The 23,640-nt window shown below is 45.5% G+C and overlaps 1 protein-coding gene across 1 annotated transcript; it reads right to left on the bottom strand.

Moving 5' to 3' along the window:
- Positions 1-504: 504 nt before the first annotated feature.
- LOC143929420 (E3 ubiquitin-protein ligase rfwd3.L-like) lies at positions 505-23,407 on the bottom strand. The gene is given in 14 exon segments (XM_077453415.1): positions 505-1,459; positions 3,879-4,096; positions 6,037-6,248; positions 6,659-6,835; positions 8,354-8,504; positions 10,189-10,414; positions 10,640-10,754; positions 10,839-10,930; positions 14,503-14,691; positions 17,986-18,107; positions 19,342-19,562; positions 19,640-20,027; positions 23,337-23,379; positions 23,381-23,407. Coding segments are annotated over 14 exon segments (2,325 nt in total). The 3' UTR covers positions 505-1,315.
- Between the last annotated feature and the right edge of the window lie 233 nt (positions 23,408-23,640).

The following is a 23,640-nucleotide window of genomic DNA, read 5'->3' as shown; positions in this document are numbered from 1 at the left end:
TAGGCCCCCTCGTTTTCACCTGGTGATCTGGCAAGTAACATTTCTTGTACTCCAGTGCCCCCACTCTGGATGAAGGAGCACATTTGAACAGAAGTATTATCAACCAGGAGGCATAGATACACTAACAAACTGAAGCTGAAATCCAGATCACACTTTATAAAGAGTTACATGAAGCACTTTTTTTTTTCTTTTGCGATAAAAGTTTTAGATAAATAAAAAGTTGATCGTTGTAAGCACCCGTCAGTGGTAAATGGTTTGTCTTATCCCTGCAACTGTTTCATATGTGAGAGAGCCTAGCCTTACAAAGAAAAAAAAAAAAAAAAAAAAAAAAAACAGACTTACTGGCCAGATCAACATAAAGTAACTAAAGAGAACAGAAGAAAAAGAAAAGGAATGCAGCCATCACTCTAAGAATTGGTAAGCTCCAACATAATAATCATTTGCTTTTAGTTTTAATATTGCTTTCAAATAAAAATAAAAATGACGGAAGACCGGCCACTTGGGTAAAACTTACTGTGCATCCAATGCACTAAAACAAGTACTTCTTTATTGACAAAAGAGGAATGTTACAATATACAATTAGAATATTTACAATGACAATACACACTATACATAAACATCCAACAAACAAACTTTTCTGGGGCAGCAGTGACATTCCTAAGGATTCTGACACTGTTCTGTGGCATGGAGGAAGACAGGGTGTGGGGATACCTACCACTTCCCCTCGGACAAACCCGACATGTCATATGCAGCGGTCATAATCGGCGCCCTGTCAGGCGTACAGAAGGGTCTTCATACTAAACATGGGAAGAGTTTGGGGTTCAGTTCTCTGTGATCCTTCCTCAAAGAGAACCTGTCACCTCGCTCATTCAGGCTCCCCCTTCCTTCTACTCACATTTACATCATGCTTTTGCTGCTCCTTCCTCCATTGCATCTGCTGAAAAATGACCTGGTGTTGCAGCTTACCCCCTCCTATTTGGGGGTCCAAACGCCATGTCATGGGAGGTGGTCACATGCTTCCTCACACCCATAAATATGGAGTATTTTTCAGCAGTGACAGAAGAACAGTAGAGGAGATCTAAAAAGATGAGCAGAACTGGGCCTTGGGCAAGGTGGCTATAAGGACAACTACAATAAGGCCAAGCCCTTATCCATCAACTATCTGAAGAACAACAGCTCTTGTTGCTCTTAGCAGCCATATTTACATCCCCCCCCCCTCTAGAAATCCAATGGGATCCTGGGAGGAAAGAGAACATTTTCAGATCAGTGAACATGGCTCATTGTGGTCAGGCATCTCCATGGCAGATCTTCCTCCTCATTCCCATCTGTATATTTTCACCATCTTCTCTGTCAGGGTGGCCAGCAGGCTGGTCTGGTTGACCTCCATGGGGCAGATGTCCAACACTGGCTGGTCAGCTTGTAGCTTCTGGACGAGGCCACCGCTCCCGGAGTGCCAGAGCTGGAATGGAGAAGAGAAAGGGTTGAGATTTCTAACTGTTTAACAAATATGGGACTTGCACAATGCCGATATTTGCTTTATATGACACAGAGAACCCTCTGGTACAGATCATCTCCTAAGCCCTTGTACACACGGTCAGAGATTCAGACGGAATGTGTCCTATCGGACCGCTTTGTCGGATATTCTGACTGTGTGTGGTCTGCATCGGACTGTTTCCGTCGGAATATCCAACGGACCAACTTTTCCAACTTGCCAGTAAAATTTTCCGACAAAATGCTCCTATCGGACATACTCCGATCATGTGTAGCCTACTCCGACGGACAAAGTGCCACGCATGCTCAGATCAAATTCTTAGACCAAAGCTATTGGCTACTAGTCTGAACGTAGTCCCGTCCTAACGAAATAACGTCATCACGTTATGTACAATCGGATTGTCCGACCGTGTGTATGAAACATCGCTTCCGGACCTCTTCCGGAATTAATCCGTCGGAATTACTCCAACGGATTTGGTTGTCGGAATCTCCGACCGTGTGTACAAGGGCTAAGACTGCTCTACGCACGTGGAGCTCACAGATTTATCAGTCATTCTGAACATAGTCTGCCTAACCCAACTCTACAGCATTGACCCCTGGTTTCCATCCTGTGGCCTTCTCACCGCAACAGGCAGATGCCCATGTGTTCCCCACCTTGGGGTCTACTCAAAATTGAGCATGATATGACCTGAATAATATGAAGAGAATTGTACAAACCCAAAGTGAAAGAAGCCACACCACCGCCTAATCCTTGCTTGCCTCAAGCATTATTCCATAGGGAACCATTCAATAGAAAAATTTTCATCCACCAGTCCCTGCCTCTCCAACACAGACAGGCTTAACCGGTTCATCCTCTATAGCAGTTTTACTGCTACTGGATGGCCCCTGTGCACCAGATTATGTTATATACATATACATATATATATATATATATATATATATATATATACACACACATATACACACACACATATACATATATATATATATATATATATACACACATTTACATACACACACATACCGTATTTTTCGGACTATAAGGCGCACGTAAAAGCCTAAATTTTCTCCCAAAAACGACCGTGCGCCTTATAATCCGGTGCGCCTTATATATGACCTGTTGACATCGCTGGAGTGCTTTGTTAACAGTATCTGTCAGATGGGCGCGCATGGAGTCACAGATCAAGTCTCTTGACGTTAACCTTCGGACTATAAGGCGCACGTAAAAGCCTAAATTTTCTCACAAAATCGACCGTGCGCCTTATAGTCCGATGCGCCTTATATATATGGAAATATCCATTTTATCAGCCGGTCGTTGCTAGTGCGCCTTATAATCCGGTGCGCCTTATAGTCCGATGCGCCTTATATATGGAAATATCCATTTTATCAGCCGGTCGTTGCTAGTGCGCCTTATAATCCGGTGCGCCTTATAGTCCGAAAAATACGGTATATATATTTTACACACACACACACACACATACATGATCCTGCACTTCCAGGTAGGGGGTGCGAATGCACATATGCCAACGGCTTACTCCAGCTGTGATTACACAGTGGGAGCCGGTCAGCGGGTACCATGGACTCGATATTTGCCAGCACCCGCCAATCATCAGCGACAGAGACAAAACTGCAATCAGCTTATATAAACCAGGCTTATTGTAGCAGAGTACATATTGACCTAAATTAATGAAGAAATTTTATTTTTTATTGGTAAGGACGGACCCCTCTGTGGCATTGACACCTGCAGGTGGAGTTGGTGGTTTGAGTCCACCCTGAGTATTACGTCTACCTACTGCATGCATAAAGAGAAGTGTTCCTGGACTATGGATCTGCATCAGGCGACTTAATGAAAGCCTTGAAAACTTCAGCCTGTTCTCTACCAATAGGGAGGTCAAAGAAAATGCTTGCTGGTGCACCATATGTGCATCACAAGAACAGCTACAGGTTTTCCCATAGGGAGGCACAAAAGTGGGGCCACTGATCTAGAAAGAGGTGCAATGGCAGTGATCTCTAGTAGTCATCTGCAACACATCTACAGCCTCCGCCCACAGCACATCTGCAGCCTACACCCACACCTACAACCCCTACTTACAGCCTCCACCCACACGCGCACCACATTCGCAGCCTCCACCTGCAGCATATCCGCAGCCTCCACGAGCACCACACCCACAGCACATCCGCAGCCTCCACCTACACCCACAGCACATCCGCAACCTCCACCTACACCCACAGCACATCCGCAACATGTCCACAATATCTGACAGTCTTCTCTATTGTTACGTACACAGATATGAACTGTGGCCCTTTGGTAATTTCAGGGGCCCCTTTTGGGGTTTCCTATATCTAGTATTATGAAACTAGGAGAAGGACTACACAGCATTTCTTACCATGGCAGAGTTGGAGGACTCGTCTCCAGCACACACAAGTACACTGCCGTCACGGTCTGGACTCTGGAATATGGCATTCTTGGTAAGGAGTTTGCAGGTAGGTCCCGCGTTGAAGGTCTGTACTGGATAACAGGAACAACTGTACTCATCTGCAGAGTCCGCCAGGCGGTTAGTGGTGAGTTCCATCATCACACAGCGCATGTAGTTATGGGTCTTCCCTGTCAATGCAACATGTACAGGTTATGGAGGATAAGAAGTTTAAACAGAAAAAAAAACAAAAACAAAAACCCACACACCTTTCCTTTTTCCCAATCATACTCCGTCATTTACTCTCCTTTTCCTAAGCTAGCCACACACTCTACAATCTGATTGTATTTCTTGTTGGTAGCTCTAAAGAAAGTTGTACAAAGTCCTGTCCGATTGTCTTGAAATGTAGCGCATGGTTTTGGTAGGTCTACATATTACATACATCTGGTAAGTTTAACCACTTGCCAACCAAGCTTTTTCTAGCACTTTCGGTTTACAAGTCAGTATTTTTTGCTAGAAAATTACTTCTAACCCCTAAACCTTATCATTTAAACATTTTTTTAGTAGAGACCCTAGGGCAGTGATGGCGAACCTTGGCACTCCAGATGTTTTGGAACTACATTTCCCATGATGCTCAGGCACTCTGCAGTGTAGTTGAGCATCATGGGAAATGTAGTTCCAAAACATCTGGAGTGCCAAGGTTCGCCATCACTGCCCTAGGGAATAAAATGGTGAATGTTGCAATTTTTTTAGATCACACAGTATTTGCGTATCAGTTTTGCAAACTCAATTTTGTGTGTAAAAAGTACACTTTAAACAAAAAACAATAGTTACCCCAATTTTGTCTTGTAAATGTGAAAATAGATACCAAACATGTCACGCTTTAAAACTGCGCAAGCATAGCTTACTAACATCTCCATAGGCAATGTTTTAAAAGCCTTTACAGGTTATCAGTTTAGAGTTATAGATGTTTAGCGCTAGAATTATTGCTCTTGCGCCGTTTGCGGTGATACCTCACACATGTGGTGTGAAAACCGTTTACACGTCACGTATGCGTTCGCTTCTGCAGGAGAGAACGGATGGATTGGGGCGCTTTACTTAATTTTACTTTTACATTTTTGCACGGTCCCTTTCAATTTTTTTTTTTTAATCACACTTATTCCTATTACAAGGAATATAAGCAAGTAATTGAAAAAAAAATGGACAGGTCCTGTTTATGGCGAGATCTGGGGTCAAAAAGACTCAGAGCGTCATCACACGCAAAACCTAACCTCCACCCCACTATCAGGGTGAGGTTACATCAGGTGACCACAAGATAAGACAGTCAAAAAAAAAAAAAGTAACTGAGCTTAGTGAAATTATGCAACTTTAGCCTGTTTTTGCTTACAGCATGCAATGCAAATATGTGGTCTCTTGGCTGGTGGACCTTGGCACCCGAACAGCTACATATTTCCGTGCAATATCGCAAAACCAGCTGTTCCGAGAGTGAGCGCCCTGCTCACTACCGGTACGGTTACCGGTGGCTAACAGAAAGCTCCCGATCGCTGCTTGTGATTGGGAGCTTTTCGATCATGTGACCACCAAGAGGTTAAGCTCATGAATTGGCCCTAAAATCGATATAACCCTCTTGGCGCCAGCCGCACTTAAATATGCGGCCTCTTGGCGGGAGGGCATTGGCGCCAAGTGGCTGCAAATTTGTGTGCATTAGTGTTAATCCAGTGTTCCCAGCGGCTAACGGAAAGCTTTCTAATCATGTGGCTGCCATGACAGCTAATCACAGCGGTCACATGATCATAAACTCTGCCTCCCCTCCCAACATCTGAAACCCCTTAACAGGCCGGGAGGCGTGGGCGCCAAGAGGGTTAAAGTCAGTTAATCGTTTTAATGGGTTTATATGCACTCAATAAGCGGTACAGTAAAAAAAAAAATAAAAAAAAAAAAAAAAAAAAGAAGAAGAAATTACAACTTTAGGGCACAAAATGCCATATGGAAATTCCTCACTCGGGATTTGCAGGTCAATATGAATTTTTTGAATGAAACCGACAGCTAGTTCAGTGATTGACAAAGTGTCCCAGCTTTAGCGGGAGAGAAATGTCAGTCGGTGTGGCTTTTCAGAAATTTATGTACTCACCTGGCCGGTAAGTGACCAGGCAGTGCCGTGTGCTGCTCTCCATCTGGATGTCAGTACAACCCCCAAGCTCCAGGGGCAGCAAGTGTGGCTTGTAGTGGGCATCCTTCATCTCCCAAAAACATGCTCCTTCCAGGGTCCCCACCAGCACCCCCCCACAGGGGAAGACCTCCGAGGCGGCGCGAGGCACGTAGGAGAGAGAAACTACGGGACAGCTAGAGGGAGACAAGACAGATATGAGATTACAGGTATGGCAGAACCGGAAAGTCAAGACTCTGAACAAGATCATCTTCATGTCAAATTCTTTAAGAGAAGACATTTTTTAAATTTTATACAGTTAAAAAAAATGATTAAATTGTTATTTCAAACTAGAGAGATGCGTGTAACATTTATGGATTGGAGGAAAAGCAAGCAAACCCTGTTCTACACATTGGGGTAGAAGACTAAATGGCTTATGACCACCTCTGATGGATTGTGTCTACATGAGTTTCATAAACATATCTCATATGTTACAGGTTTCGCTTTGCACTTATACATGTCTCCTTCAGTAATGACAGTCTACTTGTTCATCTTCCTCCTGCCTTACATCTACTGCTGTAATACAGGTTCTCTTTGATGCACTCACCGAGAGGCCTGCGGGGTCAGTTCCTTTACATACTGGCTCGTATCCCTCAGGTCATACACCAGCACCGAGCCATTAATGAGGCCGGCGTAAACATAGTTGGTGTCATCAGAGCACCAGCAGCAGCTCCAAACCGGCCGTCCAGTATTGTAGGTCTGCACCACAGTATTCGTTAGCAAGCTGCAAGAGGGACAGACAATGTCAGGGATTCACTTCTCAAACAATACATTTGCCCCACTACTACCACTAAGTAATTGTTAAAGTGATTGTAAAGGATCTTTTTTTAAATAACAAACACCATGTCATAGTCATACCTACCTCCACTGTGTAGCTCTTTTGCAGAGTGGCCCCAAACATCCTCTTCTGGAGTCCCCTGGCGGCTCCTCCCTGCATCAGATAACCCCCTAGTAGAAGCACTTTCCTGAGGGTGGTTACCTTGCGGGCGCGCTCCTGAGTCCAGCATTTGCATCCACAGACACGAATGCCGGACTCGGCCCGCCCCCTGCATCATTGGATTTGATTGACAGCAGCGGGATCCAATGGTTGCGCTGCTATCAATCTATCCAATCAGGAGCCGGGAACCCGCGGAGAGAGGGACAGTGCGTCCCTGCCGAAGAGATGAAGGGGCTCAGGTAAGGGGGGGGGGGGCGGTTTAGCATATACCTGTATAATACAGATATTTGCTCCCACTTCTGGGCATAGAACACCGAAGACTCCGTGGTGGTCTACACCATAGCTGGCCCCTCCTCTGTCCCCCCGCTGTCTTCTGCAAGACACGCATGTCCCAGAAGACAGCATGGACCAGAGCAAGGCTTTACTCCCCGATTTCCTTACCAAAGATGGTGGCACCTCCACCCTAGAGCCAGATCGGCTTCAGGGAGGACATCGTGGGCACCCTAGACAGGAAAGTGTCCATATTTTAAAAAAGTCAGCAGCCTCAGCATTTGTAGCTGCTGACTTTTTAAAAAAAAAATTTTGGGCGGAACTCCGCTTTAAGTATAGACAAGCAACGATTACAGCTATAGCATGTACACTGCTTCCTTGGTTCCAAGGCTAAGAATATTCGACTGGAAAAGATACCGATTGTTTATCCTAGAATATCGGACAGATCTATTTGGGGGGAAAAAAAAGAAAAAAAAAAAATAAAAAAAAAAAGGGGGGGGGGGGGGGGGGTCATTCAATTTTAAGAATATGGGGTAAATAGGATACTAACGGCAGAGCAGGCAAGTATAGGCATGTTTTTTTTTGTTTTGTTTTTTAAAAGCGAGGGTTTACAATCACTTTAAAGTGCTCTTTCATTAACAGCAGCCTGGTCATCCACCACCAGCAGCAGCAGCAGCTTAAACAAGTGTCACAGATCAAAGATAAAAAGTAAACGAATGTCAATGAGACAAATTGGCTACTAAACTCTTTGGAACAAAGACAGCAGAGGCTCTACTCTGCTGGGATGTCTGCTCACTTACATGCAGGAACATGTACACATAGCAATGAGCTCACAAAATGTGAGCAATAGCATGAAAACCTTCATCCTGCAGGATAAGACAACGTTATCCAACAATCAGGAAGGAGCCTATGCGAGGAACAGAAACTCTTCATTCCCAGAGCTCACAGGAAACAGCAAAAAGTAGATCAATAACTTTGCTGGAGAAGGAAAGAATGAGAGCAGCAGGGCAGTACAGCTGTCCCAGCATCACTTACCTGGTCAATTTCACAGTGTTATCCAGAGCAGCGGAGAGGAGGAGGCCATCAGAGCGGGCATTGAAGGCCAGGCCACGGATCTGTTTGGAATGGATGGGAATGTATTGGCTGCTCTTCATATTGGCCGCACTTATCTTCTTCACACCACACCCTGGAGAGAGAGCCAGGAGATTTACATGGGATCAATGAGAGCAAGGAGCTGCACATCATTGGGAGGTTTCCAGCTCTTCAGGTTGAGGTGCAACCTCCTGATTACAGATGGAAAGAGGGTGGCGTGGGACCTGAGTGGTTGCTGCAGAGAAGAGGATCTCAGCAGGGCAATGATGGATCTACTGAATGAATAAGTATCCTAACTGTGCAGAACCCAGCGTGAGATGGGAACAAAAATAAACAAATGGGGGTAAATGAAGGAAAGAACAAGCGAGATAAACCAGTCAGTCAATGACACAGAAGGTCCAGAAAGTCTTTACAGGAGGGACGGCAGCTGGCAAATAGTACTTAGCAGGTAGCAGAGGATGCATATGTAATATGCCAATATGGCTGTGACATATTTATATGTATTTCCAAACATTAAGGCTTCTTATAGCCCAGAGGTATTGAATTAAAATTCATTGGATGTACCGTTGGTAACATTTTAGTCCAGATGTCTGAATCACACGTTTGTGCAATGACTCAGATCTTTCAGATCAGCCCCTCCTTTTTCTTAGTCTAAGTTCACATCTCTGTGGCTGGGGGAATAGGGATGAGCTCAGGCGTGTTTGCAATCCGCAGGTGCAGAGCCCGCCAGAAAGTCGGCACTGCACAGTGCTAATCGCAAGCAGTGAGACATTTTCCCAATCTGTGGCTGCAGAGATCGAGAAATGTCTCACTGCCTGCGATTTGCGATGTGCAGTGCCGACTTCCTGGTGGTCTCTGCAAGTGCAGGTTGCGAACACGCCTGAGCTCATACTTACTGGGGGAATATGTTTGAAATTCCTTCCTGACCCACAGAGTAATGCATTGCACATTAGCAGATGTGCGGGGGTGCAATTCTCAAATGGTCTCCCCCCCCCCCCACAAATCGGCACGTACGGCACATTTTGGTGCACACCAAACCACATGGTGCTGCAGCACCATGCTGCTTGATGCAGTGCGAAAAAAAAAAAAATGGTTGGGACTATTTCCCTACATTTCTCAAGGGTAGGGCAGCCCATTAAAAAGAATGGGATGCCCTAACTGACACGTGCATGCAATAAAACATGCACACCTGAATAGTATCACATATCACAACCCCTTTCTTGCACCAATTATCTCAGTCACTCCCTTTCACTCTGTCCTCAGCCTCACACACCCCCCCCCCCCCCATTCCTCCACAGCCCACTACAGTCCTGACCCCCCCCCCCCCACCATCTTCATTACTGTCCCAAGATTTCCCCCTTAATTCTACTGACCACCCCATAATTGGTCTAAGCTCCCCTTCAACTATCCTGAGCCTCCCCATTGCTGTCCCGATCTTCAAGTCTTCCTTTACTACCCTACACAGACAGAGCCCCTCCATCCTAGAAACCAATCATTTGGTTGTTAACTTGGGCATCCCCCGCCCCCATCCAGAGCTTTTCCATCTCCTGCTATTGCCTCTGTGAGAATGGCAGAGGCGATGGCACTAGGGAGAATGGCTCCTAAATGGTGGGACTGCAGGGGTCCGGATGCGGACCGCAGTCTGTCCTTTAGTGATGCCTGTTACAGCCCAAATAATTTGCATTGCTAGTTACATTGCTTGGTTGGAAGCCCTCAGCCCAGTGTTTGAGGGTATGTGAAGGGGAAGGCATGTTTAAAAACAGACTTTGATAACTTACCAGGGATGAGGGTGGCGTGGGAGGATGGCTGTGAAACCACGAGGCAGCCCAACCACTCACAGTAAGACATGACACGGCAGTTCCCAGGCTGATTGATGAGGATAGCCTTCTCAAAGTTGTACTTGTGCTGACCTTGGCTGGAGGACAAAGAACTAGATGCTGCCCAGGAAGAGGATGGCATCTGGGAGGAGCTGGTACCATGCTGGGCAATCAACTTCTTCAATTCCTTATGCAGAAAAAAAAAAAAACTCTGGTGTGAGTGACATGGGCACCAGTCAGTGCAGAAGGAACACAAAACAAGGGAAAATATTTCCTAACGACAAGCACCACAAAGCTTCCCTTATCTGCATGGCGCCTGCCAGCCTGTAAACACTGGATGAGGCGGCCTTCCTTTATTTGGGCGTTACCCTTCCCTCCACTCCATCCAAATATTTCACACAAAGCTCCTCACCTGGATCTGCTTGCGGAGTTTCCCACATTCGTCCGTCAATACCTGGACCTGAAGTCGACACTGCGCCGATTCAAGCTCCGCCTTCTTCCGCAGAGAATGCTCCAACTCTAAAGAACTGCAACACAGTTTCCATGCTTTGTCAGTCCAAGCAAAACTCCCCCCCGTGGGTCCATTTCATATCCAACACCCACAGAATTACCTCTTCATGCGTTCCTGCTCGCTGGTGTCCAGCGCCTTCAGCGTCCGGGCGTAGAGGACCACAACATCTGACCGCTTAGCTTTCTTGTTGCACTGCAGAACAGAAAAAGCAGAAGTGACAACAGGTGATAGAAAAGCTCCTACCCTACTTTATCAATATGAAAATAGCCAAAAATAAATTAAAAATTGTGAAGCTGCCCCTTTAAAACGTGGAAACTACACCTGATTGTAATGAACAATATCAAAAGTAGGCGCTCAATACATCATGCAGTGATTGAAATTCATTCCTATAACGAATATAGCTTATGCAGCTTCCTGAAGGTGCCGACTTGCCGGAACTCAATGCTGTCATTTCTAGTTCCCGATGACGTAATTTCCCGGTGAGGATCCGGTCCATGGAACGCACACCAGGAGTGGAGCGATGGGATTTACATCTACCGCTGTTCACATTGGTGCCTATTCTGGGCACAGAAATATGTGAGTGGCAAATTTATATCTTTTATGGCTTTATGTAAACCAATAAATAATGCATGAGCTATTCTCTTTGATTTTGGGGACCTTATAGAAGGGAATCTGAGTGGAGTAAGGAGGAACAGTGTTATTGGGAAACACTTGGACCGTGACAGATGTCTCATCTGGTTGACTAATCAGCTTAGCATGACCTTTATTTAATTTAGAGCTCATGGCATTGTGGTGAGTGCACAATTTATACATGGCGGTGGTCGTTTGGTGCACAGAAGAGCATGTGAACCAGGTGACACCCACCGCAGGAAAATCCAGTGTACTACAGGGTGTTCATGGTGCTACTAAAAAGGAAGCAGTGCCCAAGTCTGTAATAAACAACGATCACTCTCCACACATGTGCATACTGTAAATTAATACAAACTATACATGGGAACAAAAAGTTATGCTAGGAAAAGTCATTAGCCACTTCAAGTGAAGTCCATGCTAAAACTAAAATCCCTGCATCTATAGCCACCAGCATTCTAACACCAAACATATCTAGCCCTGTATTAAGAAAAAAAAAAAAAAATGCTACACACAGCTTTACTGCAGGCAAACCAACCCAACCCCACAATGAGGGTGGCGTGGGATCAGAGTGGTTGCTGCAGAGAACAGGATCTCAGCAGGGCAATGATGGATCTGCTGAATTAGTGAGTATCCCAATTGTGCAGAACCCAGTGTGAGGAAAGTGGGAACAAAAACAAATGGGGGGAAATGAAGGAAAGAACAAACGAGATAAAACCAGTCAATGACACAGAAGGTCCAGAAAGTTTTACAGGAGGGATGGCAGCTGGCGAACAGTACTTAGCAGGAAGCAGAGAATGCATATGCAATATGCCCGTCACATATGTATAGGTATTTCCAAACATTAAGGCTTCTTATAGCCCAGAGGTACTGAATTAAAAATTTATTGAGGTCCTGTTGGTAAAATTCGTCCAGCAGATGTCCAAATCACACGTTTGTGTGATGACTCGGATCTTTCACATCAGCCCCCCCCTTTTCTTAGTCTAGGTTCACATCTCTGTAGCTTGGGAATAAGGACGAGCTGAGGCGTGTTTTCAATCTGCAGGTGCAAAGCCCGCCAAAAAGTTGGCATGAGCAGTCAGCTGCAGCTTTGCTGTGGGGGCGAGTGCAGAGGACACATCCGACAACGGAAGCCTCATAGTAACTCTATGGGTGATGTCACTTCCCATTAATTTTCACAGCCGTTGTCGGCTGGGTCTTCTGCAGAGATACTGCCGCTGGAGACGGGACCGGATCGCCTACAGAAAAGGTATGTACACAAATTTTTTTTACCAGTGTCCCTGATCACTGCTACACCAGTTATATGATGACGCTGTACCGCACTGGTGACAGTATGTACAAAATATTTAAAAAGAGGGTGAAAGACTTTTTTACATTTCTTAATTTTCCAAAAAATGACAACTTCAAAAAACTTGCCATGCCTCTTACTAAGTACCTTGGACTGTCTACATTCAAAAAAACAAAAAACAAACCACACATTAAGACAATTAATCCCTGGCAATTGGAAATCACCTACCATCCCTTCATTTATTGAGTAGATTGAGACTCTAAACAGTGTTATGCGTATGGAAGAACTGGTAACTGAAAGTAATGATACTATGGAGAAGTTTAAAAGGGTTTGGTTGACATGATTAACACTTAAACACTCTTAAAAGCTAGTGGATTTCTTGGCTGAGCTTCATTGAGGCTTAAGTTCAAATATCACTAACAGAACTTGCGAATAATGAAGGGAAAACTCCTATTCTTACCTTTTTTTTTTTTATTGAATATTTTTTTTGTTTTGTTTAGTTATGTTCTGCTTTGTGGGTGTTTTTTGTTCTGTTTAAGAGTCGTTAAAGGTTTCTACATTGGTGCATCGCTATATATTCGATTTTAGTTTCTTTGTATAATATCCGATTTAAGATTTAGTGATGAAGAACTATAGACTTTTCATTTTGATATGTATGTAGCAAAGCAGATTGTGTCATTTGTTTGTTTTAAGCGTTTTTGAATTATTTGGAAAATTTATAATAAACGGATATAAAGAAAGAAAATAAATAAATGGGCCTATTTGTACTGTCCTGGTGTTTTCGGGCCTCAAGAAATGAGATAGGCCATCAGTACATCGGGGTTGCTAAATTTTTAGATATATCCCATAGTTTGCGGACTCTATCATTTTTCTACAGACTAAATATACACTGTATTGGGTTATTTTCACCAAAGAAATGTAGCAGAATACATTTTGGACTAAAATTAAAGAAGAAAAAGTATTTATTTGCAAAATGCTATAAACAGAAACAAAAGAAAAAAAGTGGGTTTTTCTTCAAAATTTTTGCCCTTTTTTCCCGTTCATTTAAGAAACAAAGTGGTGATTAAATACTACTGAAAGAAAGCTCTTACTAAAGCTGGAGAGTGAAAAATCAGGCTCACTTCTGCATAGAAACCGCTTCCTGGTTTTATTACCAAAGCTTAATTGAACAAGCTGAGGTTAAAAGTTGATTGGTTTCTATGCAGAAGTGAGCCTGATTTTGCACTCTCCAGCTTTAGTAAATTAACCCCATTGTGTACTTAAAATTGGGGTATGCCTTTTGCAGGAAGGGTGTGAAAGTGTCCAGTAATGAAGTAGTTAAATAAAACCTTTCCATTTCCACTTCAGACCTTATTTTAGGCCCAGCAATGCCATCATTGGGTCCCTGTGCTTCTCTATGCAATTCAGGCTTGTGTTGTTGCTGGTCTCGTCTGGTGGGAGGGGCCAGCAGGGTACATACCTTCCTTAAAACATCACAACACCCTGCCTCAGTACTCCTCCCATAAACTTTGATGTAAGCAGTGGGCGGGCTCTTGGGAGGAGTTATGCAAATGTAAAAAGCCTTGATGGGTGGACGTAAGTCTGGAGAAGTGGGCATTGTTAGGCAGGCTGCATTTCCATGCAGACTCCCCTAAGTAACATGTGATGCTGAGTCTCAATGATAGAAAACTGAAAACAAAAGAAAAAGCGGGGCCATGGACAGTAAGGCTGGGGAAGAAAGGGCTAGATGATGTTCGACGTTACAATGCGGTTGCAGGATAAGCTGAAGAGCTGCCAGGGACATTTCATTTCCAGCAACAAGGAGACGGGACCCCAGTGGATAAATCTGGCCCACATAGTGAGCATTTACCTGTGGACACTTGTTTGCTCCTCCCTTGAGCCACCGATCGATGCATGTAAAGCCAAAGAGATGTCCACATCGCAGCGCAGATAGGCGGTGCTGGCCGGCGTTGGTCCACGGCTCAAAGCAGATGGTGCAAGTGTCCCCTTCTTCCTCTTCTATTGCTGGAGCGCCCCATGTATGCTTTACAGGTGTCCGCTGCTGAGGACACAGAACATTAATTTTCTGTTTGAGGGAACATCATGGAAACACTGAGGACAGGAACTGTCATTAACGGGTCCCGAAATGCATCAAACTTAATCTGTGAACTACTGAGAACTCCAGAACTTTATTGGCTTATAAGAGGGGAAATCCAATGCCTCAAAGCAGCTCACCTTTATTTCTTGCCTTCTAGTTTGAAAACAAAACAAAACTGGCTTCTTAAATATATTCCTGGATATTCAAAAAGGATAAAAATTCACCAATGCCTCTGTAAACCAAGATATTACCTTACAAACATAGCAGTGACGCCATCACTCTACTGCCACTGGCTCCCGCTGCTGTCAAAGTCAGTTAGCCAATCAGGAGAGAGAGGGGGCGGGGCCAAACACAGCTCTGTGTCTGAATGAACACACTGAGCTGCAGCTCGGCTTGGGTGCCCCCCTATCAAGCTGGTTGTTGCGGAAGAGGAGGATCTGAGCTACTCTGTGCCAAGCAGGCAAGTATGATGTGTTTGTTATTTTTTTTTTTTTTTAAACAAGACTTTACGATCCCTTTAACACCTGGTTGACACCTATGCGTTTTTAGTGCATTTTGCTGAAACGCACTACAGTCCATTTAACAGGGTTTCCTATGGGACACGTTCACAGCTATGCGTTTCAACTGCCGCATTTTTAAAAAGGGTCAGGGACCTTTTATAAATGCCACGCGGTGTGTTTTTGGTTCAATAGACTTCAACAGACATGCTGCGGAAACGCATGTAGTGCATTTTTGAATCTGCCCAACAAATACATTTCCCTTTAAAAAAAAAAAAAAACACAACACAACAACAACAAGCATATAAAATGCAAAACACGTGTGTGTGTGTGTGTGTGTCCACCATTCTCAGAGAAGATCGCTCCAAGTGCCTGTTTATGAAGCGGTGTAGATAGCTTCTCCTTTTGAGAAGTGAATGGATCTACAAAAACACCTCCCATTACTGTAATTTCGTGAGACATCACAAGATTACAGAAACAGAAAAATCACAGAAACACAGAGGTGTCCATTTATTAAAGTGTAAGTTCACCTTTACTGAAATTCTGTAAGGTGAACTTACACTGGACCCCCTCCCCACCACCCTGGTCCCACTGCATCTGAAGCCTACGATCACCCGCTAGGAGACATCAGGTCTCCACATCATCGGTCCAAGGATTTGAAATCCTGGCTTTCTCTCTTCTCCCCCACTGACAGGACGGGCTACGCAGGTTCTGATTGGTCGGCACCGACCATTGAATATGCCTTCTATAAGTATCTTTACGAGATATGTTTAGGAGATTTCAAATCCATGGACCAATGAAGCGGCGACCTGATGTGTCCTAGTGGGTGATCGCCTGCTTCAGGTACAGCAGGACTTGGGGGTGGGGGGGCTGCTAAATACATGTGCATTTGTTAAAATACAATACGATATATCGGCCGATATTTAGCGTTTTTTAATTAATCAGCATCGCCGATTGTGATGATAAAAAAGGCAGATTATATCTTCAGCGCGACTTGCAAATGACTTCTTTAATAGAAGTCAATGACAGTTGCCTGAAGTCTGTGGAGCAACTTGTCTCCTCTCTGGGCAGTCTGCCAAGAAAAGATCAAAGAGATACAATGTTTCTTCTTCAATGAACTGAACTCCCTGGGTAGAGTTCTGTTTAACAATTTAAAGACGAAGGCCCCTTCCACACTGGGGCAGTGCGTGTGTCTGCGGTAACGCGCCACTATTTTTTTAGCGGTGCTTTACCGTCGTTTTAGCGGCAGTATGCGGCCACTAGCAGGGCGGTTTTCACCCCCACTAGCAGACGAAAAAGGGTTAAAACCACCAACAAAGCGCTGCTGCAGCGGTGCTTTGCCGGCGGTATAGCCGTGCTGCCCCATTGATTTCAATGTGTAGGAGCGGTGAATACACTACTCCAACGATGCAGCTAGCAGGACTTTTCACCGTCCTGCTAGTGCATCGCTCCAGTGTGAAAGCCGGAGGGCTTTCACACTAGAGTGAAAGGGGCCGGTCTTTTCAGGCGCTATTTTTAGCGCTGTAGCTCCTGAAAACCGCCCCAGTGTGAAAGGGCCTAAATCTTTTCTGACACTTGTTGCTTAAAAGTAAACATCCAACGGTATCCATCTCCCATTGTGTCGCTAAACTAAAAACATGAAAGTGAGCCCATTTTTTTTTTTCAACCAAAAGTTTTGGAGTACACGTTTCTGTGCAATTAATATATAGTTTTATTTTTATTTTTTTTAAATCTAAATTATACATACAAGTGAACTGATTGGAGGTTTGTTTTGTTTAATAAATGTTTAAATGTAAGAAATTTCCTGTATCACTTATTGCTTAAGGCTGCTTTCACACTAGCGCGGGCAGGCATTGACAGTAAAACGCTGCTTGTTTTAGCGGCGCTTTACCATCATTTTAGTGGCACTTTTCGGCTGCTAGAGGGGCACTTATAACCCAACTAGTGGTCGGGGAAGGGGTTAAATGCGCCCGTGAAGCGCCGCTGCCAAATCACATTGCAGGCGCTTCGACAGCGGTGCCCAGGAGTGGTGGAGGAGCGGTATACACCACTCCAAAAGGTGCTGCTTGCAGGACTTTTTTTTTTTTTTTTTTTTTTAAACGTCCTGCCAGCGCATCTCCTCAGTGTAAAAGCACTCGGGCTTTCTCACAGACAGCAGGGGAGCCGTTTTTCAGGCACTTTACAGGTGCCATTTTTAGCCCAAAAGCGCCTGAAAAACACCCCAGTGGGAGAGGTGTCTAACTGTTAGATTTTATGAGATGGGGGGGGGGGGGAAATCAGCATCATATATTGGCCGCCGCGATTTCTAAACATCAGCATCGGCCAGAGAAAAACCCATATTGGTCGACCTCTAATGAGGATTGCAGCTCATTTTGGTTTCATAAACAGAGCAGTAGAGTTTAGAACAGTCAAAGATACTTTTCCTGAATGCAGAAGAATCACTTTCATTAGAGAAGCTTTCGGGCATAAAAACGCCACAAGCGGGTAAACGCTAGGCACATTCAGCATTTTTTTTATTCATTTCAGTGGCCAGAATAAATGAAAATTCTGGCCAATGAAACAAACACCAAAAGAACAAGCGCTGCTAAACTCACCTAAACTTGTTAAAAAAATAAAAAATAAAATAAAATGCAGCTTAGGTGAATTTGTAACGCTGATTTTCTCCCATCAGTTACAATAAACAAGTGTGAATGAGGCCTCAGGCAGTATGACGTTTGTGAATGGGGCCATCTCTGTCCCACTGAGGACTCTCAGTCACCTGTTTGATTTTGGCTGGGGGTTCCGATGACGAAAAGTCCTCCACCACAATAACCTCTGGCGCTGAGGTCACGGGGGCTTCTGTACCCGCTTCTACCAGGTTTATATGGAGTTCCTCTGGAGCTACAAATCAAAAACATAACAAGGTCAATGTGACAACTGGAGGAAAGTAACCGAAGAGAAGTCTACAGCACAGCAAGTCCGGACCTCCTGAAGGCTGAGAAAGATACCTTGGCAGCATCTCCCAAGAGACATTGCAAAGTCCCCAATGAGAACCCAAAGCAGAAACAGGCCATCCTTTACATACAATAATATAATTTGCAATGGAATAGACACTGCATTTCTACACTTGCTTGGCCACCTGTAATACTTCCTAACTGTCCAGGCCATTTCTCAGTGCTGCGATAGCTTGACTGACAATAACTCCTTCATGCAACATTAATGAAAAACCCTTAATAGCCAAGGTTTCAAAATGTAATTGCTGCTGCATGATCTTTACAGTGCTCAGGAGCTGATGAATGATTCATTCATTATGGTGAAATTCCAGTTTACACCTGACTAAACCTAACACTGTTTAAAGAGCAAAACAGGGGTATGGGGGATTATTTTGCGTGCCACAGTATATGGTAAAGCAAATAATAGGTTTTAAAAAAAAAAAAATTTAAAACATTATTAACCAGAAAAAGATATTCTAAAATCATGTATACAGTGCTGCCAAATTTGCCAGTCTACAGAGTGATGGTGGGATCCACACGTTTCAACCAAATTGGGCTTCTTCAGGAACCACCTGAGGTTCACATAATATTTTAACTTGTAAGTAAACAATACAGTTATTGCACAATATATATTCATAAACTTCATCATATAAAATAAATAATATATAAAAAAAATAAAAAATAAAAAGGGAAAAATTATACATCAACATAAAAGTCTTTTTTTGTGCCGTTCCTGCTGGCGGGTGCTGATCTTCTGATGTTGATGTGTAATTTTGCGGTTTTTTGTTTTTAATGTTTATTATATATGATGAAGGCTCTGAGGGTATATTGCACAATAACTATGTATTGTTTACTATACCAGTTAAAATATTACGTGAACCTCAAGTGGATCATGAAGAAGCCAAATTTGGGCGAAACGTGTCAGGGAATATCTTTTTCTATGGATTAAATTTTGTTTTTAAAAACACAATAACTGGGTTATTATAGGCTGTAGCACATAAAATAATACCCCATATCCCTGTGTCACCCCTTCTGGGAAACCCAGAGACATCCTATTTGCACAAGCTCCCCCACACAACTTGTTTATAAACTTAAAACCATGACCTCCTCATCATATGAGCATACGGTGACCTCAGACATACCTGGCTCTGCAGGCTGGGCAGATGTGGCGTCCTCCTCTTCCACTTCGGTGGAGCTGCCCCCTTCTTCATCCCCTAGCAACACCGTATCATCAGAACTGTCTTCTTCAGACTCCTCAGTGGGCACCGAGGCAACCTGGCTGATACTTCTGCTCCCCTCCCCCAGCACTGCGGGTCCCTGGCCTCCTCTCAGTTGGAAGAAGTTCATGAGTCCAGTCCGTGAGCTAAAAACACAGAATATAAAGAAGTCTCATACTGTCAGTCAGAGTAGACATTATGGAAACATTGAACGGCTTCTCACCTGGTACCGGAGGTACGCTGGGAGCCCCCTCTCTGCTGCCTCCTGGTGTTCCTCCTCCGAGTCCGTGTTTGATGCGTTGAAGAGTTCAGCTCAGCAGCCTGCCGCAGTTGCTCTAGCGCCCCCTGAAGCATCTGTAGCGCATTAGAGGTATGCGACTCAACAGGTGATGGACCATGCGTCGTCTGGTCCTCACCCCCCTCAAGCACGATCACCTCATTGTTAAGCTCTGGAGCAGAGATCCGCTCCCTCACAAGCTCCGCAAACATCATTGGAGGCGGCAGGATGAATACGGAGTCTCCTCCGGGCAGCTGTCTGGACGTTGCGTCGTCTGCTGGAGCGTGCGCACCAAACAGGTCGACGTCCATTTCCTCATGTGACATTCTTGGGCCTGGAATGAGAGAACATCCAAGTGAGTTAAAAAGACTACATACAAGTGCAAGACTATTATTAGCTATACTACAGCAACCCAAGGCAATGGTCATGCGATTTCTTCCAGAAGATCTCAGAAATGCTGGCATCAGGTGACCGGCTTGCCCAAATGTCACATCTCCAAGGTCCTCTAAAGCCATCAGAATATAGGCATCAGACAAAAAGGGTGGAAGATCTAAAACATTAAATATGTTTCAGGGTCCTAAGAACTGCACCACCACCAGGCTGCAAGACAAGGAAAAGGGGGTGTTTTGGCCCCCAAAAAATGCTGGGATGATGTACAATTATGAACAATTAGAGCATCTCAGACTCTCATCCTTTTCGGTCTGGTGCCACTTATTACATTGTTATAGTCCGAGTTACTTTCAGGTACCCATTGAGGCAAACCCTTCTTTTCAGGAGCTGCCCCAGAGCCAGTGAGTGGTTATTGTGATCCCCAAGATCCTCTGACAAAAAGGCCTCTTCAGGTAGCAACTGACCTTGGCATGCTCCCCATTGTCCCCAAACTGTCTTCTGCAGCGCGTCCCCAGTCTTACGGTCTTCTATAGCATATCCCCAGTATCTTACTGCCCAGTGCAGCGCTCCCCCCCCTGCAGTCCCTTACTGCCCAGTGCAGCGCTCCCCCCCCCTGCAGTCCCTTACTGCCCAGTGCAGCGCTCCACCCCCTGCAGTCCCTTACTGCCCAGTGCAGCGCCCCCCCCCCCCCTGCAGTCCCTTACTGCCCAGTGCACGCCACCCCCTGCAGTCCATTACTGCCCAGTGCACGCCATCCCCACCCCCCTGCAATCCCTTACTTCCCATAGCAGAGGCCCCCCCCCTGCAGTCCCTTACTTTCCAGAGCAACTCGCCCCCCCACACAGCACACATTCCCTGACTTTCCAGAGCAGCGACCCCCCCAGTCCCTTACTGCCCAGTGCAGCATGCCCCCCCCCCCGGTCCTTTACAGCCCAGTGCAGCACCCCCTCCAGTTCCTTACTGTCTGCTGCAGCGCGCCCCCCAGTCCCCTACTGACCATTGCAGCACCCCCCGCAGTCCCCTCCTGCAGTGCCCCCGCAGTCCCCTACTGCCCGCTGCAGCGCACCCCCCAGTCCCCTACTGCAGCTCCCCCCACCCCTAGTCCCTTACAGCCCAGAGCAGAGTACCCCCCCCCCACTGCCCAGTGAACCGCAGCCCCGTCCCTTACTGCCCCCTGCAGCACAACCCCCAGTCCCTTACTGCCCGCTGCAGCATGCCTTTAACACAACCTGTTGCATGTTCCCAGGCCTATACAATCATTTCCTATAGTAATTTGCAGTCTGATGGCCCTCTCTGCATTACATGTACTGACCATTATTAGTATTTGGCGATATCAGGGGACAGTTCAAAACCACTGATGTAAAGTGTCTCCAAAAAATTGCTTGTTGGGTAGAGGAGGGAATGCTTAGAACTCCTCTCAGGTTCTTTAGCTCCCACGTCTCATTTTAGGGTTATACTTACTGTCCCAGAGACACAGAAAGCTCTCCAAAGCACGTTGAATTCTGCACTTTGTAACGAGAATGAGATTTGGAAGATCTCCTCTCTATTACTACTCTGGTGACAATTCAAAGATATCCTTCAGTTCCAGTGCCACCAGGACAGAGCGGGTGACTCTCATGGACAGCAATAAAAACCTAACATGGGGGCAAATTCTTTCCCACTCCATCCAGACATTATATCTCACATATGCCTACTGACCAGTCACCCCAGATACGAGACTGCTGGAGTCATGGATGAGTTTACAGGCGGGATTATGGGGTGAACCTGGTGGGTGGTGTGCTGCACCATGGTGGAATGGCTAGGATGGTGGTGTGTGTGTGTGTGTGTGTGTGTGTGTGTGTGTGGTGTTAGCTGTACAAGTAGGACTGCTCTTAGAAGTGATGGGAACCATAAAGCCTACCTGGCAGGTCCCTCCTCCAAATTCAATAGAATGATAATGTTACAAAACCACACACTAAAATGTTTTATTAGGGGACACAAACACAACATAACTTACAAAATTCCCGGGGTGGTTTGGACTGGCAACATGTTTATGCCATTTCTAAAGGAGAAGCTGCTGATCTACCTTTACTGTATCTGGGCAGGCTGGTTATACTGAAGGCCGCAATATAGGTCTCCAAACATGGACAGTACAAGCAGGAAAAGGGGTTTTAGGTGGTCACCCCTGAAACAATACCAGGAAAACAAACCAAGTAACTGTCCCTAAAGAAATGACAGCTCCCCCCAAAGTCTAGTTAGTGGGGGGCCTCAACCTTCCCTGGGAAGCCCAATCACCTATCCGCCATCAATAATATCCCCGCCCCTGAAACATGGTACACCCCATCCCCATCTCTCATCACTGGGAGCCCCGAACATTCCATAACAGAACGGGGGACACATTGGTAACCCCTCCTATTCTCATCACTACACACAGAAATATTGACACCCCCACCCTGGGACATGGTACACCCCATCCCCATCTCTCATCACTGGGGGCTCTGAACATTCCATAACAGGACGGGGGACACACACACACACACACACACACACACACACACACACACACACACACACACCGGTAACCCCCTATTCTCATCACTGCACATGGCAATAACACCTAGCACCCCTTTCTCTCATCACTGCAAAGTGTGGTCATTTCATAACAGGGAAAACTTGTAACCCACATATTCTCACCACTACACACAGCGATGACATCTCGCATCCCTACTCTTCGGACATGGTACACCCCATTCAAACCTCTCATCACTAACATTCCGTACCCGGATTGGGGATATACTGGTAACCCCCGCCTTGGGACATGGTACACCCCTATCTCATATCACTGGGAGCCCCGAACATTCCATAACAGAACGGGGGACATACTGCCAACACACTATTCTCACCTCTACACAGTGATAACATCTAGCACCCCTACTCTTCGGGCATGGTACATCCCATCCCCATTTCACATCACTGGGAGTCCCGAACATTCCATAACAGAACAGAGGGCACAATTGCACCCCCTATTATTTTCATATAGAACAGCCCAGGCCCCGTTACTGAATCCCAGGACAGACCATTGCTGCATGAAATAGGGGTGATATAGAGCGGGATCGAAGATCCGTACAGGACTTTCCCTCCCCCGGGATCTAAGCGGGTCTCCAGTCACTCACTGACCTCTCCTCAGCCCAGACACGGATAGACTTCGGCCCGCACAACCTCCAGTCACTTCAGATCATTCTCCCCGCCAACAGCCGGAACGCCGCCCACTCACCGAGCCCAGCCTCTATTGGTCGGTCACTCTGCCAGTACTCCCGGGGCAAGATCTGATCTCCATAGCAACATCCGCTTCCGGGTGAAATTCTTAGATATCTGATTGGACAAAGCTCTTGTCACTCGCTGGGTAAAAACTGTTTTTACTACATGAGCAGGGTGCGGACCTATGTGTGGTAGGTGGGAGGGGCTACGATGTATCTGCTTACACAACAGAACGCAGAACCGCTTCATCCCTATCCCCAGGCTTCAATATTCAGTGTCCTCATTCCTATCCCCGGGCTTCAATGTTCAGTGTCCTCATC

This window comes from Lithobates pipiens, unplaced genomic scaffold (assembly GCF_037356315.1).
Source record: "Lithobates pipiens isolate NorthernLeopardFrog02 unplaced genomic scaffold, aLitPip1_a1.2 Scaffold_10, whole genome shotgun sequence".
Taxonomy (NCBI): Eukaryota; Metazoa; Chordata; class Amphibia; order Anura; family Ranidae; genus Lithobates; species Lithobates pipiens.
This window is presented reverse-complemented; position numbering and strand designations above follow the sequence as displayed.